Here is a 14,868-nt window from a genome sequence, read left to right on the forward strand (position 1 = left end):
TAACATTCACAACCCCAACTTCACATTGTTGCGCATTCAGAATACAAGACATGAGAAGACATCTGTTCTGAGGTTCGAGGCTTCACAAAAAATTAACAGACATGCATGAAACAATCTACCCAAGTTCTTCATAGCACGATAGCGAATCAAATGCTCACCGCAAATTTGTTTCATTTTATTTCATCTATTTATATTGAAAACACACAGTATGCCTGCATTCCAATCCTTCAAACCAGTGTCCACTCCCCATGCAAAGCGACTATATGCCACATTATATTTTTGTGTATGATATTTCCAAAATTTAGCACTTCTGATTCAACAAACACAGAGAGGCATTTCTTGATTTATTTATTGAGTTTGCAAGACAACATTTCTAAAACCTGAGGGTTCTTATTCATAAAAGACAATAATATAACAATCTGGTCAAAAGAACAAATTTGGACTCCAAAGGAACGAAATTGCACCACTTTTCCGTGCTATGGAACAGTTCACCTACATATAACATCTCAACGAAACAGATACTCAAAATTCTAGAATAAAAGCTCGTCCATCAGGGGTGATGTTAAAGCTGCAATTATTGTCATTGACTTCCAAATAAGCCTAACATTCATTTGTAGTGTTAAATTTTGGAAGAGTAACAAATGCAGCTTCTTGAAAGGTAATAACCAAAAGGAGTAACAGATACCTGATTGAATTCAAGGCCATTGATTCAACACAGAGACTCAATTAGATGTATTACATAACTTTGAATTGCCAGAGTTTTTCAAACAAAATTGTAAAGAAGTACATATATTTATTGGCATACAAACAAACAGGAAAAAACTACCAAAGAAAAAAGTATAACATAAATGTTTGAAGCAATATGATTAGAAAGTGCATAATAACACTGTTAGAGCCAAATGCGCCCCCATTTCAGGAGGAGAAACAGAGACAATTTGCCGCATAAGTAATAAACTCATTTTGATCAAATATGTTGCCTTTCATAGTACCATAATCATAGAAGCTGTTAAGCCCCATGTTTAAAACTCCAATTCTAAAACTAATGCAGGAAGTTAAATACTGAAATTAATGGGTACACACAAACATATAGCCGGTCAGCAATTTCAGCATTGTCTCTGGCTCGTAACAGAAACAGTCCACGCAATATGCATCATTATCAATGGTAAAACAGTAAAACTCGATCAATGAAGGCCGAAAGAGAACAAATATACCGATACCTTCACCAAAATCTCATATAATACACAAATGGAATATAAAAAAAGCTAGGAATATAATCTGCATTGCACATGACGAAACACCCGAAACAAAAGAACACTGGTCATATCTCTTTCAGCTTAAAACCTGAGCTTAGAGAAAAACCAACGATTCTTCCCAGTCTTAAACCTCTCCTCGAACCTGGACTTGATCTCCTTGCAAGCAGTCACCTTCTTGTCACGAGAGACTAGCGCATCAGGGGCGACGATGTCTTTAAGATCGACATCGAGCGTGTATCGCGTGGGCATAATGTGATTGTAGTTGACGAGCTTGACGAAGGCCTTCACGCGTGACTTCTTGGCCTGCTTCTTGGCAGAGTCCTTCCGGATGACCTTGCTAGGGTACTTGGCGATTCCCGCGACGAGGCAGTGGCCGTAGGGTCGATCGCGAGTTCCGTCGTCGTAGTTCTTCACGATCGTCGCTTTGTGACCAGCAAACCGTCCCTGCAGAATGATCACCGCTTTGTTCGGCTTCAGGAACTTCACCATTCTGCGTATGTTCGCGGACTGCCTGTGAACAGGGCCTGGACTGAGGGTGTGAAGTTCGGCTAAATTAGGGTTAGGTTTCTGTGTGTGATTTTGGGGGCATATAAATCGATGTTTGTTGGGCCCACTTGCAATTCAATCAGAAACATAAGGCCCACTTTTCGAAATACTGAAATTTTATGGGCCTTAACTTATTTGATGTAGTAGGGCCAAAACTTTATGGGCCCAACTTGAGCTGATGGCCCAATTAGGTGTTAACTGGATCATATCCAGATCCGTATCCGTTTTACACGTATAACCCAGACAATAATTTCACAGAGCAAGATTGCCGAAGCTTAGTTCTGTTCATTTCAACCAATCAAGGAAAAGAAACTATTTTTGGTTGGCTACGTGTTTTGAGAGCGCTCGCGTTCACAATTCGCAGCCGCAAATGATTGTTTACACCTTGCCGACCGCCACCGATCCCTCCTTCGCGCCGGAAAGCCAGCTCCGGTGACCATTTTCGGCGAAAGCTCTCGTCTAAACCCAGAAATCTTCACTTCTGTAATCACTCGTTTTCACACATACCCACCCCTCAGAAGTTTACTCTTTCTCCCATGGCTGTTGGCTCGGTAAGAATTCCACACCTCATTTTGCTTACAGTAGACGGTTCGTTTGTCACTTTAACCACTGCTTTAAGAACAGCAAGCACGTTTGCGTCTGTGTAGGTCGATTTTGAATATTTCATCTTGTTTTTGGTGAACTTGGTAGTGTATTAACTGACACATTAGAAAAATACGAAGTGTGTTCATCAAAACAACTGTTCGAAAATTACCGGGAAATGGGAAAAAACAAAGGAGTACAAAATGTTAGGTAAGATTTTATTTAATGTGGTGGGACCCACATTTATTAAAATATTAAAAATAACTTTCATCCCACATCGGTTTTGTTAAGAAAATTGCTGGAGGGAATTAGTTATAAATAGAGCTCAATTCCTTCAGTTATTGTATCCCAAAATCAAAAGCTTTTTAGCTTTGATAAAAAGAGAGTGCATAGAAAAAAAGAGTGTATTTTTTTCTTGAGTGCGGGAATTCTTTTTGTGTGAGTTAGAGAAATTATTTTCTCGGTATACTCGGGTTGGGAGTGTGAGAAATATTGAGTGTATTGGTGTATACACTTGTTGTAATATTTCTTCCAGTTATAAAAGTTGCAGTGCTCCGTGGACGTAGCCTATATTGGGTGAACCACGTAAATCTTTGTGTTCTTGTTGGTTATTTTATTCCGCAATTTTTTGGGTACTATTATCATCGTGGTTGGCATCGCTTCGGGGGTGTAATTCCCCAACAACTGGTATCAGAGCCTTGTTGTGAAAATTCTTAAGAATTCTGAGTATGCTCTGTGGTTGCAGCTTTGTCTGATCTTCCACATCAGAAAAGATTTTTTAGATTTTTTGCTAAGGCTAGAGAAGTGATGGCCGGAGATGATGGATCGGGANATCTCATGAAAAAGTTATTTAACTTGAAGATGAGAGAAGATGCATCGGTGGCTAAACACATCAATGAATTCAACACGATTGTTTCACAGCTGACATCGGTTGAAATTAAATTTGATGATGAGATTCGGGCACTTATTCTTTTGGCGTCTTTACCAGACAATTGGGAACCAATGCGGGCAGCGGTTAGTAACTCTGTTGGAAAAAGAAAGCTACAATTCAATGATGTCAGAGATCAAATTCTTGCTGAAGAAGTTCGCAGGATGGATTCTGGTGAAGGAACATCATCAAGTTCTGCTCTAAATCTCGAGAATAGAGGAAGGGGCAGGAGTGACGAAAAGAGTTTTAACCAATGGCATGGTAGATCCAAGTCGAGAAACGGAAAAGACAAAAGCAATTTTGAAAAGAATGTGAAGTGCTGGAGCTGTGGTGAGACTGGTCACTTGAAAAAGAATTGCAGATCAACAAAGAACGACGCTAATGTTGTTACTGAGGAGGTACATGATGCTCTATTACTATCCATGGAAAGCTCGGTTGATTCTTGGGTTATGGACTCGGGAGCTTCGTTTCATACCACTGGTAATCGTGATGTATTCGATAATTACATTGCGGGAGATTACGGAAAAGTTTTCCTGGCTGATGGAAAACCTTTGGAAATTGTTGGTATGGGTGATATCCGGATGAAGATGACAAATGGATCTGTCTGGAAAATCAACAAAGTAAGGCATGTACCAAAGTTGACACACAATCTGATTTCAGTAGGACAGCTTGACGACGAAGGTCATAAGGTGACCTTTGGTGATGGTTCCTGGAAAGTGAAAAAGGGAGCCATGATTGTTGCTCGAGGAAAGAAAACTGGAACACTTTATATGACTTCCAGTTTGAGAAATAAATTAGCGGCTGTGGATGCTGGAGCTAATTCAAGTCTATGGCATAGTAGGCTTGGGGATACGAGTGAGAAGGGAATGAAGATGCTTGTTTCAAACAGAAAGCTACCGGAATTAAAGATCGTTGAAAACAAGCTGTGTGAAGCTGTATTTTTTGGAAAGCAGAAAAAGGTGAGCTTTTCAAAAGAGGTTAGAGAACCGAAATCAGCGGATTTGGAGCTGGCACATACTGATATATGTGGACCATCTCCTGTGACATCCCTTGGAGATCACTCAAGATATTATGGCACTACTGTTGAAGATTCGAGCATGAAATTTTGGGTTTATTTTGTGAAAAATAAATCGGATATTTGAGACTTTTAAACAGTGGGAGTTAGCCATGGAAGATGTGATGGATTCACTGTCATCCAATCACATGTGGGAGTTGTCAGAACTTCCTGAAGGTAAAAAGGTTTTACATAGCAAGTGGGAGTACTGGTTAGAACATAACGGTAGCAGGCGGTACAAAGAAATACTTGTGGTAAAAGGTGAAAAGGAAGTCATTGGTTACACTGATATTTTCTCTCTGGTGGTAAAGTTAACTACTATCAGGAGTGTACTTGGATTGATGGTAAATGAAGATTTACATCTGGAGCAGTTGGATGTAAAGACTGCGTTTCTTCATGGAAACCTAGATGAAGAAATGAATCAATCACAGGGATTTGAAGTACGAGGGAAAGAGAAAATGGTGTGCAAACTTCAGAAGAGCTTGTATGGTCTCAAACAAGCAAGACAGTGGTACAAGAAGTTTGATGGTGTAATGAATAATGATGGTTTTCTGAGGTATCAGGCTGATCACTGTTGTTATGTGAAGCTTGATGGTTATTATATCATACTACTGATATATGTAGATGATATGTTGATAGCAGGAGCTTGTCTGGAGGAGATTGATAAACTCGAGAAAGAGTTATCAAAGGAATTTGCTTTGAAGGATTTGGGTGCTGCAAAACAAATCCTTGGAATGAGGATTCTTAGAGATCGAGTGAATGGAGTCTTGAAGCTTGATAAGATTCCTGAAAGCAAGAATCCAGCTGATATGCTCACGAAGGCTGTTATCATTGAAAAACTGAAGTTGTGTTTGACTTCAGTTGGTCTCCTAGACTAACAAAGGAGGTATGAGCTGCTGCACTGATGGTGTGAAGACATGATTGAAATCAAGTCTTCAAGTGGGAGAATTGTTAGGTAAGATTTTATTTAATGTGGTGGGACCCACATTTATTAAAATATTAAAAATAACTTTCATCCCACATCGGTTTTGTTAAGAAAATTGCTGGAGGGAATTAGTTATAAATAGAGCTCAATTCCTTCAGTTATTGTATCCCAAAATCAAAAGCTTTTTAGCTTTGATAAAAAGAGAGTGCATAGAAAAAAAGAGTGTATTTTTTTCTTGAGTGCGGGAATTCTCTTTGTGTGAGTTAGAGAAATTATTTTCTCGGTATACTCGGGTTGGGAGTGTGAGAAATATTGAGTGTATTGGTGTATACACTTGTTGTAATATTTCTCATGTTATAAAAGTTGCAGTGCTCCGTGGACGTAGCCAATATTGGGTGAACCACGTAAATCTTTGTGTTCTTGTTGGTTATTTTATTCCGCAATTTTTTGGGTACTATTATCATCGTGGTTGGCATCGCTTCGGGGGTGTAATTCCCCAACACAAAAAAATGCAGTTATCTGTTATACATATGAATCACGTTCCCCCTTGTTTTAGGAATCTAGTGTTCTTTAAGTTCTTGGCTCATGCATACTGGAAGTATCTTTGATTTCTGTGAATCAGTCAATGCCTGTAAATCTTAATCTCATTCTTGGTACTTTCTGATGCATGGCTTAATTCAGATACTTTCTGCACCCCGAAACATTACTAAACTTGCATGAATTATTTATAGACCTTATTCCTTGCAGAGTGTTGGTGAAGATACCAATGATATGTTTGATGACTTGTTCAGAAAGCATGGCAAGGTGGTCTTCCGAAGCAATGACCAGAACCAGAAGTCTGCTAGTGCAGAGGTTGATGATGATACTGAAAGCTTGTCTTTTAAGATATTTTCATTTGTATGCTGATGCGTGGACGGAGAAAGTCTGAGAGGTCACCCCATTTGAACCCAAGATTGACCAAGAGGCCTATCTTTCCTTTGATTGTTTCACTCTTTTTGCATAACCGTTTATCTAATATGTTTCTGTTGTTGATGCAGTTGCAGTTGCAGTTGCTTTAGCCAAAGTTGCAAGTGATGTAAAGGCAGCAGAATTAAGAGTTCTTTTTCTGAAGCCTCTGGTGTATTGACTCAGTTTTTTATCATTGCCACTGCGTTTTCGCGGCATCAAATCGATGCCATTAGGTAAGACATCTTCTTTACGATGTTTGGCAGCTTTAACAATTCCATTAATCATATCAACCTTCTCATCAATAATTATTAATATCTTTTTGTTCCCCAGCTCCAAAGTGAGAGATTTAGCAGAAACACAATATGGAAGAACAGCATCTGGAGATTCTAAACCCAATTCATGGACATTACTGGACTTTGGTAAGTGTCTCCTGCAGAGTTGTAACAATTAGACTGCCTCCAAGTGCCTCAGCCGATGTTTGGAACTGTCTTAGCTGGAAATCTAGTTAGGATCATCTTTACTAAAAATAATGATTAAAATGTATATCCGCCATCAGTACATTCCATCTAGAATCTTTACCCGTTCTCTGTTACATGTATTTAATTATTATTCCTTAAAAATTTCCTAATTTTATCGTATTTTCTATTCTCTTGTTCGATTTTAAAATTAGATCATGATAAGATTCAATATAAAATATTAGTGGCCTAACCTGGACCCGACCAAACCCGAATCCGAGTATGTCTGATCAATTTTTTCCACAGAAGTTATTTTTTGTCAATCCGACCCATTAGTAGCCCAGGCGAAGTCGAACTGGCCTTGTTTACTAAATGGGTCCATCATTGCAAAGTTGTCTGGCTTAACCATATATATACACTTTTGCAGGTGATGTAGTTGTGCATATATTTCTTCCTCAGCAAAGAGCTTTCTACAACTTGGAAGAGTTCTACGGCAATGCTACTCCGATAGTGCTACCATTTGAAAACAAACGATTTGGTGGTTGAAAATTATAGCAGACTACGCATTCTTCAGATCTAATCATGATGCATGACAATGCTCCTCTTGTTGAAAGGAGGCTGTGCACACTCTTTGACTATTCCTATGCATCATCTTGTCTCGTCTCGTCACTCGTGTCAGGATCGCCATGGTTGTTTTACCATAGTGCAGTGTTATCTGGAGAAACATGCACCTGCTTCTTGTATTATCATTGCTTTGATAGGAGACAATAGGCATTTTGAATTCCAGATGTACATTTGGGTTCTGTATTGATGTAATTTGTTTGAAATTGGCAATTTAAATTGCTATCTTGGCTTTTTAAATAATCAAATCCAGTACAGAAGTGTACATGTATATAAATAACATATGCTGCTATAGGTAGGCTGGATGGAAGCTGGATGTTTAAATAATCTAGCTTCATCTGGTTGGGTTTTATTCCGTCGGTACCCGCCACAGTAAAATTTTTCCTTGGGAAAACACAAAAATGTATCACAATCTCTATTTACAGCTAAATATTGGGGTTAATTTGTTTGATAAATATTAAAAAAATTAATTGTTGTAGAAAGACAAAAATAGTAAATCAATAATATTTTATGTGATTATATTTTCAAATTACATATATCCATGTATGGATAACTCATAAGAGTGAATACTGATGAAATTATTATGTTTTTAGGATGATAATTAATTTTATTGTAGACAAAAAAAAATATGTCCAAAACCAAATACAATATCATTTATATTCATCAAAATCCCAAACTTTATCATTCAATCCAAATATATCATCATTATTTATCTTACACTAACTCCACATCATATCCAACAAGCACAATATAATTTAGCGAGACATAATCAATCCTACTCTGTTCTCAAGATTTATACGTTTACATAGATTTTTTCTATTCTCGGTTACAAAAAAGCAGCCTCAGCACGAGGTATAAAGCTGCTACCAAGCGGTCTAGGACTGGTCACCCCATGAGTAAGAACCAATCCCTGCAAAACAAATTGACAGAAATGAGAGTTAAAATTCTGGTGGGATAAAACCCCCTCAACCTCGGTGTTTGTGTTATAACATGACACTTACCATGTCTGGATGAGCAGTTGAATTACGCGACGGGCCAACATCTAACATCACAGTAGAACTAGGAACAGGCTTTCAGTGAATGAATAGATACCGAAACTGAAACTCCAAAAGATACAACAAAGAAGCCATTGATGAATTCATTAGAATCTAAAATCAGGATAGTTTTTCATACGTTCAAATTCAAGAAGTTCTTACATTCAACTCACTCTCTACATCCATATACAAGTTTAACCTGCAGCTCCATTCAAAATTTACATGTCACGTTTACCAAAAATAAAATTTTTTCTTTATAAATGGAAAGCAGCAGCAAAGGGAAAATCAAGGATGACAATTCGAATTTCGGAGGCAGGAAGCCCAGCTCAGAGAAAAACATGCACTCAGAGATGGAAGATGGCGTAGCACGGTCAGCAAATTAACAAAACAAGTCACAAGTGTCAAAGTTACCGGTTATGAAGATGGCATTTTGTGTTTCATTAAGCTTATTCAATACTATTAGTCTCGGACCATCCAGGCTCATAGGTTTCAAGCAACCCAATCTTTGCCTTGTTAGGGAGATCATGCGGATGAACAAATGGAACTCCAAGTGGCCATCCAATCTCCATCCTTATATTTGCACACGGACTCTCAAGTGACTGAATGTGATTCTCACATTCCTTTAAAGTGCAGAATCTCAACTTAATGCCTTTCTTATCAGCAATATCTTGAATCCTCTCTTTTAGGACTCTCTGTGCCTCAAGACGAAGCCTCTTTGAGGGCGGAAGAGGTTTTTCCCTCGAATTGTTTTTCTTCCGCCCCATCATTGGTTTTGTAGATCCTGTACAAGCATTTAATCAATCCAAGAAACTGTTATTATGAACTTTGTACAGAGAGCAACTAGACAACAGGGAAAAATTTTATGAAGCAATCTTTGTTATACAAATGGCCGTTCATACCATTTTTCTTGAACTTTGAAATCTAAAGGTGCAACAAATGATGAATAAACAATGGCTCTCCCATTAATGATACAAATTTATCGGCTCCTTTTCTTAATTTGACATTAAGTATAAGTTCCATATTTTGATAGCAAAACTGCTAAATGAATTTACTCCGCTTTTATTCTTCTCCCTCGGATGTGCAATAACTGATGCACTTACAATGCTCTGGATGATGTAAAACAAGACTACTACTTTTTGTTTAAAGAAAGTCGGGTTGTTTAATTATATGCAGAGTAGGGAATCTCCGCTTCTTGTTATCAGGATATTTACCCCTACTGTCACAAAAACAGAATAAATAAATCTTACTCCGGAAAATGTTTGATTTATGGTGCTAATTTGTTTCCCCTTGACAATTCAAGCTATTACAAATATTCCAAACTAACAACTGGAAAAAGTAATGAACAAAATTATCTTTTAACTTACTAAGACAGAACACCAATATTATTGTCATAAAATACAAATCAAAGCATGCTTTACAAATTCCAACAGAAACATGCCTAGTCTAATAGAGACGTCATCATCAAAAGTCCTTTACACGCCACTACCAGTGCTTGTTTGAGTTCCTCACCCTCATTATAGTTCACATTCAATCATATGCTATCTTCATCATTTGATTTCGATGCATCATGCATGGAAGGGTGGGATCCGTGGGAATTTGTGCTTAACCATTTAAATCAAACAACCAGATAGCTAAGAGGTATGGAAAACCGCATCCTCATAAATATGTGAGGAAATAACTAACAAAGCAAAAGACTAAAAAAGTTGGATAGTGAATTAATTAGGTTCGAGTTCCTCACCCTCATTTATAGTTCACATTCAATCATATGATATCTTCATCATTTGATTTCAATGCATCATGCATGGAAGGGTGGGAATTTGAATCAAACAACCAGATAGCTAGGAGGAATGGAAAACTGCATCCTCGTAAATATCGGAGGAAATAACTAACAAAGGAAAAGACTAAAAAAGTTGGATTGTGAATTAATAAAGTTGCAGATAAGCGATATTTCCCACATGGGTCATACTTAATTCATGTTTGCAGAAAAATACACATTTTACTACTTCAGACAGCAAGTAATGCGATTGTCGGGGGAAAAATAGACTTTTTGGCACGCACAATCAATTACTTATCCACACAGAGATATTTACACTACCACACTTGCCAAAATATATGACAGCAAAGGAGAAGATGAACCAATCCCAACCTTCTTGGGTTGCAGGGAAATTAAAAGTTGCAAAATTGTTCCTGTTCAGAAGTTGATCGGTAGATCTCTGCATGAAATCATCAACTGGCATAGGAAGCAGGAATTGAGAATCAACCCCATAGCCAGCAGCTTGCATCTCTGAACAATTGATGGTGGTCATGGATTTAGGCATGAGTTTGAATGCAAGAGAACAACGACCATACACAGTGCTCTGCAGATTACTTGTATCTGTTCGATACAGTGCAGCGTTGATGTAACCTGCTGTTGCCTGATATAAAGCAAGACCAGGATATATAATTGCTTCATTAGGCCCAAGATCACCATCCACAAGAACCCAATGACCATGAAAATCTCTTATATGCAAGCCAGCCTTATCTGACTTGATAAGAGTTAACAGGCTTCTGTCAACCTGATGCTCATCGTGATCAGAGAACATAACTAGCTGGCCATCTTCTCGAGCAGTTAAATTATGATGCACAAAAGAAGGTCTTCCATGACAACAAACGGACAGTACAGATGATGATACTTCCCGATTTCTCAAAGGAACATTATCGAGTATTTCAGTGAAAGGCAAACTACGGAGATTTAAATAAAAGGCCATGGCATCCAATACGCCTCTACACGCTTTTCCAAGCAGCCCGAAAATGTCAACTAAACCGGATGGAGGGATTTCAGCTTCATTAGCGTGTTCGGTAGAAGTAACCCCAGGTCTGAAATCATAAGTCTCTTGCCACATTTGAGGATCTGCATGGTAACCAGATGTTTTACACCATTCACGGGAATCATTAATTACATCTGCGGAAGGAAAGGGTGGCTTGTGAAGAAAGTAGAGTCGAGAAGACTCAAGACAGGACCTCAAAAGAGCCGCATCACAGATAGGTAATTGGATAATGGCAGCCGAATACTGAACCAATGATTGGGACAATGTTGAGACGGACAACTTGTATGCATCCGATGGAAGACCTTCAAGTGGTATTAGATCGACAAGTTTTACTCGAGCCAATGTTGGCAGGCCGTTCCCTGCCATGGTATTCTGAAGAGACTCCAATTATACAGGATAGTAAAACAACCAAATTTCCAACGCCCTGCTGCATAAATTAATGTATATTATCAGAAAGATAGAGTTATTGATAATTGAATTCAAGGCACAAATTCATTTAATGAAATAGGTGATTCTGATTTCCAAGAGAAATCTGCAGCGCATTACAACAAAAAATGAATTCACTTACCCTGAAATTAACTAAAATTCCGGTGAACATCCACCAAGCCGAAACAACTAAAATGAAAAATCGTGTCTTTTTCTTAAAAAATAAAAAAGAACCAAATTCAATGTGGTTGTTTCCATAACCAAATTAATATACATAAAGTTTCAAGCTTGCCATTCTTTAGCATCACTATCAACCATCTAAGAAATGTGACAATATTTTATAAGAAAAATAGTAAAATAAGCGCGAAGAACGTAGATAAATCACAAGAACAATATGAGCCAGTGGGGGCTCAAGAAATGAAACCCACCTTCAATAAAGCTTCAAGATGCTGGATTTGAGGTTGTGAAAACTCCAGTTCCGACTAACTTCAACAAGATAGATCCTGTCAAATTGAGAGAGAACCTTCGAATCATCGAATTCCCAATAGTTTATGGTTTTGCTTTCAGCTTCTTCTTCCTCGTCGATTAGGAATTCCAGTGGTGTTCAAACTAGCATTACTAAATAATAATAATAATAATTGTTGTGAAAAATTAAAAATTTACCATAAAAAATAAAAATCTCAAACTCTCAAAATTATCACATTACATACTTTATAATATTTTTCTGTCAACTCAATTATGATTTTCTTCACAAATGAGAGATCTATTTATAGGAAATTTTTACAAATAATCCAAAAATAAATTACATCATTACCATCATCATCACACACAAATTTCAATAATCAACACCTAATTTTACCTAATTTTCAACATTCAAATATTCAACATTCAATATTCAAATACACATATTTAAATATTATTTTTCAACACTCCCCCTTGTGATGATGATCATAACGATTGTCTTCATTACGTGTTTTTATACTGCCTCATTAAAAACTTTACTAGGAAAAACCCATTGGGATAAAAACCATAGTAAGGGAAAAAGAGTGCAGTCACGTAAACTCCTCCTTATGTTGACACGAACAATTCTTCAAAAATTTCGTAGATTGCGCATCTCAATATTATATATGTGCTTTCTGAATATTGTCGTAGGAAGTGCCTTTGTGAAGAGATCTGATGAGTTTTCACTTGATTGAATGTGACGAACATCAATACATTTATTCTTCTCAAACTCTTTGGAGAATGCGAAGAACTTAGGAGGAATATGTTTAGTTCTGTAGCTTTTTATGTATCCTTCTTTCATTTGAGCAACACATGCAGCATTATCTTCATATATTATCACAGGCTTCTCGTCGAATGATAATCCGCATGAGAATTGGATATGTTGGGTCATTGATTTTAACCACACACATTCACGGCTTGCTTCATGTACTGTAATAATTTCTGCATGATTTGATGAAGTTGTTACGAGCGTTTGTTTCTGTGAACGCCAAGAATTTGCAGTGCCTCCACGAGTAAATACATATCCAGTTTGAGAACGTGCTTTGTGTGGATCAGATAAGTATCCAGCATCGGCATAACCAATTATACTTGGATTAGCATCTTTTGAATACAAAAGTCCCAAGTCTGTCGTTCCTCGTAGATAACGGAATATATGTTTAATTCCGTTCCAATGTCTCTTTGTTGGATATGTGCTAAATCTTGCCAATAAATTTACGGCAAAAGATATATCAGGCCTTGTACAATTTGTAAGATACATAAGGGCACCGATAGCACTTAGATATGGTACTTCTGGACCAAGAATATCTTCATCATCTTCACATGGACGGAATGGATCCTTTTCTATGTTTAATGATCTAACAACCATTGGAGTACTTAAAGGATTTGATTTGTCCATATTAAAACGTTTAAGGATCTTTTCTGTATAATTTGTCTGGTGAACAAATATTCCACATTCTTTTTGTTCAATTTGTAAACCCAGACAATACTTGGTTTTTCCAAGATCCTTCATTTCAAATTCTTCTTTCAAGTATGACACAACTTCTTGAATTTCCTTATTTGTTCCAATGATGTTTAAATCATCAACATATACAGCAATAATTACGCATCCGGATGTTGTTTTCTTAATGAAAACACAAGGGCATATTGAATTATTTACATATCCCTTTTTCATCAAGTGATCACTTAGCCTATTATACCACATTCTGCCGGATTGCTTCAACCCATATAATGATCTTAGTAATTTCACAGAATAACATTCTCTGGGTTTTGAACTTTGTGCTTCAGGCATCTTAAATCCTTCAGGGATTTTCATATATATATTACTATCAAGTGATCCATATAAGTAGGCTGTAACAACATCCATAAGACGCATTTCTAAATTTTCAGATACTGCCAAGCTAATCAAATACCGAAACGTAATTGCATCCATCACAGGAGAATACGTTTCTTCATAATCAATTCCAGGCCTTTGAGAAAAACCTTGTGCAACAAGTCGAGCTTTATATCTTACTATTTCATTTTTCTCATTTCGCTTTCGAATAAAAACCCATTTGTATCCAACAGGTTTTACACCTTCAGGTGTAAGGACTATAGGTCCAAAAACATTACGTTTATTTAGCGAATCCAATTCAACCTGGATGGCATCTTTCCATTTTATCCAATCCTGCCGATTTTTACATTCACCAAAAGATTTTGGTTCATGATCTTCATTATCATTTATGATGTCGATTGCCACATTATAAGAAAATATATCATCAATTTCTTCTATATCTTTTCGGTTCCATATTTTTCCAGTATTAATATAATTGATAGAGATTTCATGATTCTCGTCAGTTTGTGGTTCTGACAAAACATTTTCATCATCATGTGTTTCTTCAGGAACATCATTCTCTATTTTGTGATCATTATGTGTTTCTTCAGGAACATCATTCTCTATTTTGTGATCATTGTGTTTCTCTATGAATTTTCTTTTTCGAGGATTTTTATCCTTGGAACCAACTGGCCTTCCACGCTTCAGGCGTTTAATGACATCATGACTATCTTCAATTTGTTTCTTCGGAATTTCAATTCGAGCAGGGGCATTTGCAGCATGTATATATGATTTAGTTACCCCTTTTGTGTCTGCAAATGCATCTGGTATTTGATTTGCTATTCTTTGCAAGTGCACAATTTGCTGTACATCTTTTTCACATTGTTTTGTTCTTGGATCCAGATGTAACAATGATGATACATACCATGTAATTTCTTTTTCGGTATGTTTCTGTTCTCCCCCTAACATTGGGAAGAT

At 37.1% G+C, this 14,868-nt stretch overlaps 3 protein-coding genes across 6 annotated transcripts; 1 reads left to right on the forward strand and 2 right to left on the reverse strand.

Annotated features, from left to right (window-relative positions):
- Window positions 1-1,197: 1,197 nt before the first annotated feature.
- Window positions 1,198-1,835, reverse strand: LOC140980213 (large ribosomal subunit protein eL27-like). Its single transcript, XM_073445927.1, has one exon. It carries the CDS (start codon window positions 1,740-1,742, stop codon window positions 1,335-1,337), a length of 408 nt encoding a protein of 135 aa, XP_073302028.1. The 5' UTR covers window positions 1,743-1,835; the 3' UTR covers window positions 1,198-1,334.
- Window positions 1,836-2,027: 192 nt separating this feature from the next.
- Window positions 2,028-7,558, forward strand: LOC140981231 (protein Iojap, chloroplastic-like). Its single transcript, XM_073447560.1, is given in 7 exon segments — window positions 2,028-2,175; window positions 2,252-2,350; window positions 6,036-6,168; window positions 6,332-6,409; window positions 6,412-6,469; window positions 6,567-6,655; window positions 7,119-7,558. Coding segments are annotated over 7 exon segments (582 nt in total). The 5' UTR covers window positions 2,028-2,169; the 3' UTR covers window positions 7,238-7,558.
- Window positions 7,559-7,941: 383 nt separating this feature from the next.
- On the reverse strand, window positions 7,942-12,205 carry LOC140981072 (uncharacterized). 4 transcript variants are annotated; one of them, XM_073447322.1, is made up of 6 exons: window positions 12,008-12,205; window positions 10,493-11,580; window positions 8,758-9,127; window positions 8,509-8,545; window positions 8,314-8,409; window positions 7,942-8,222 (listed from the first exon to the last, which is right to left on the reverse strand). In XM_073447322.1, the coding sequence occupies exons 2-3, from the start codon at window positions 11,517-11,519 to the stop codon at window positions 8,793-8,795; spliced, it is 1,362 nt and encodes a 453-aa protein (XP_073303423.1). In that variant the 5' UTR covers window positions 11,520-11,580; window positions 12,008-12,205; the 3' UTR covers window positions 7,942-8,222; window positions 8,314-8,409; window positions 8,509-8,545; window positions 8,758-8,792. The 4 variants fall into 4 exon arrangements, with proteins under 4 accessions (XP_073303423.1, XP_073303424.1, XP_073303425.1 ...); XM_073447323.1 differs by having other exon boundaries at window positions 8,314-8,545; window positions 10,493-11,577; XM_073447324.1 differs by lacking the exon at window positions 8,509-8,545.
- Between the last annotated feature and the right edge of the window lie 2,663 nt (window positions 12,206-14,868).

The sequence above is a fragment of the Primulina huaijiensis genome, chromosome 7, assembly GCF_012295235.1.
Source record: "Primulina huaijiensis isolate GDHJ02 chromosome 7, ASM1229523v2, whole genome shotgun sequence".
NCBI lineage: Eukaryota > Viridiplantae > Streptophyta > Magnoliopsida > Lamiales > Gesneriaceae > Primulina > Primulina huaijiensis.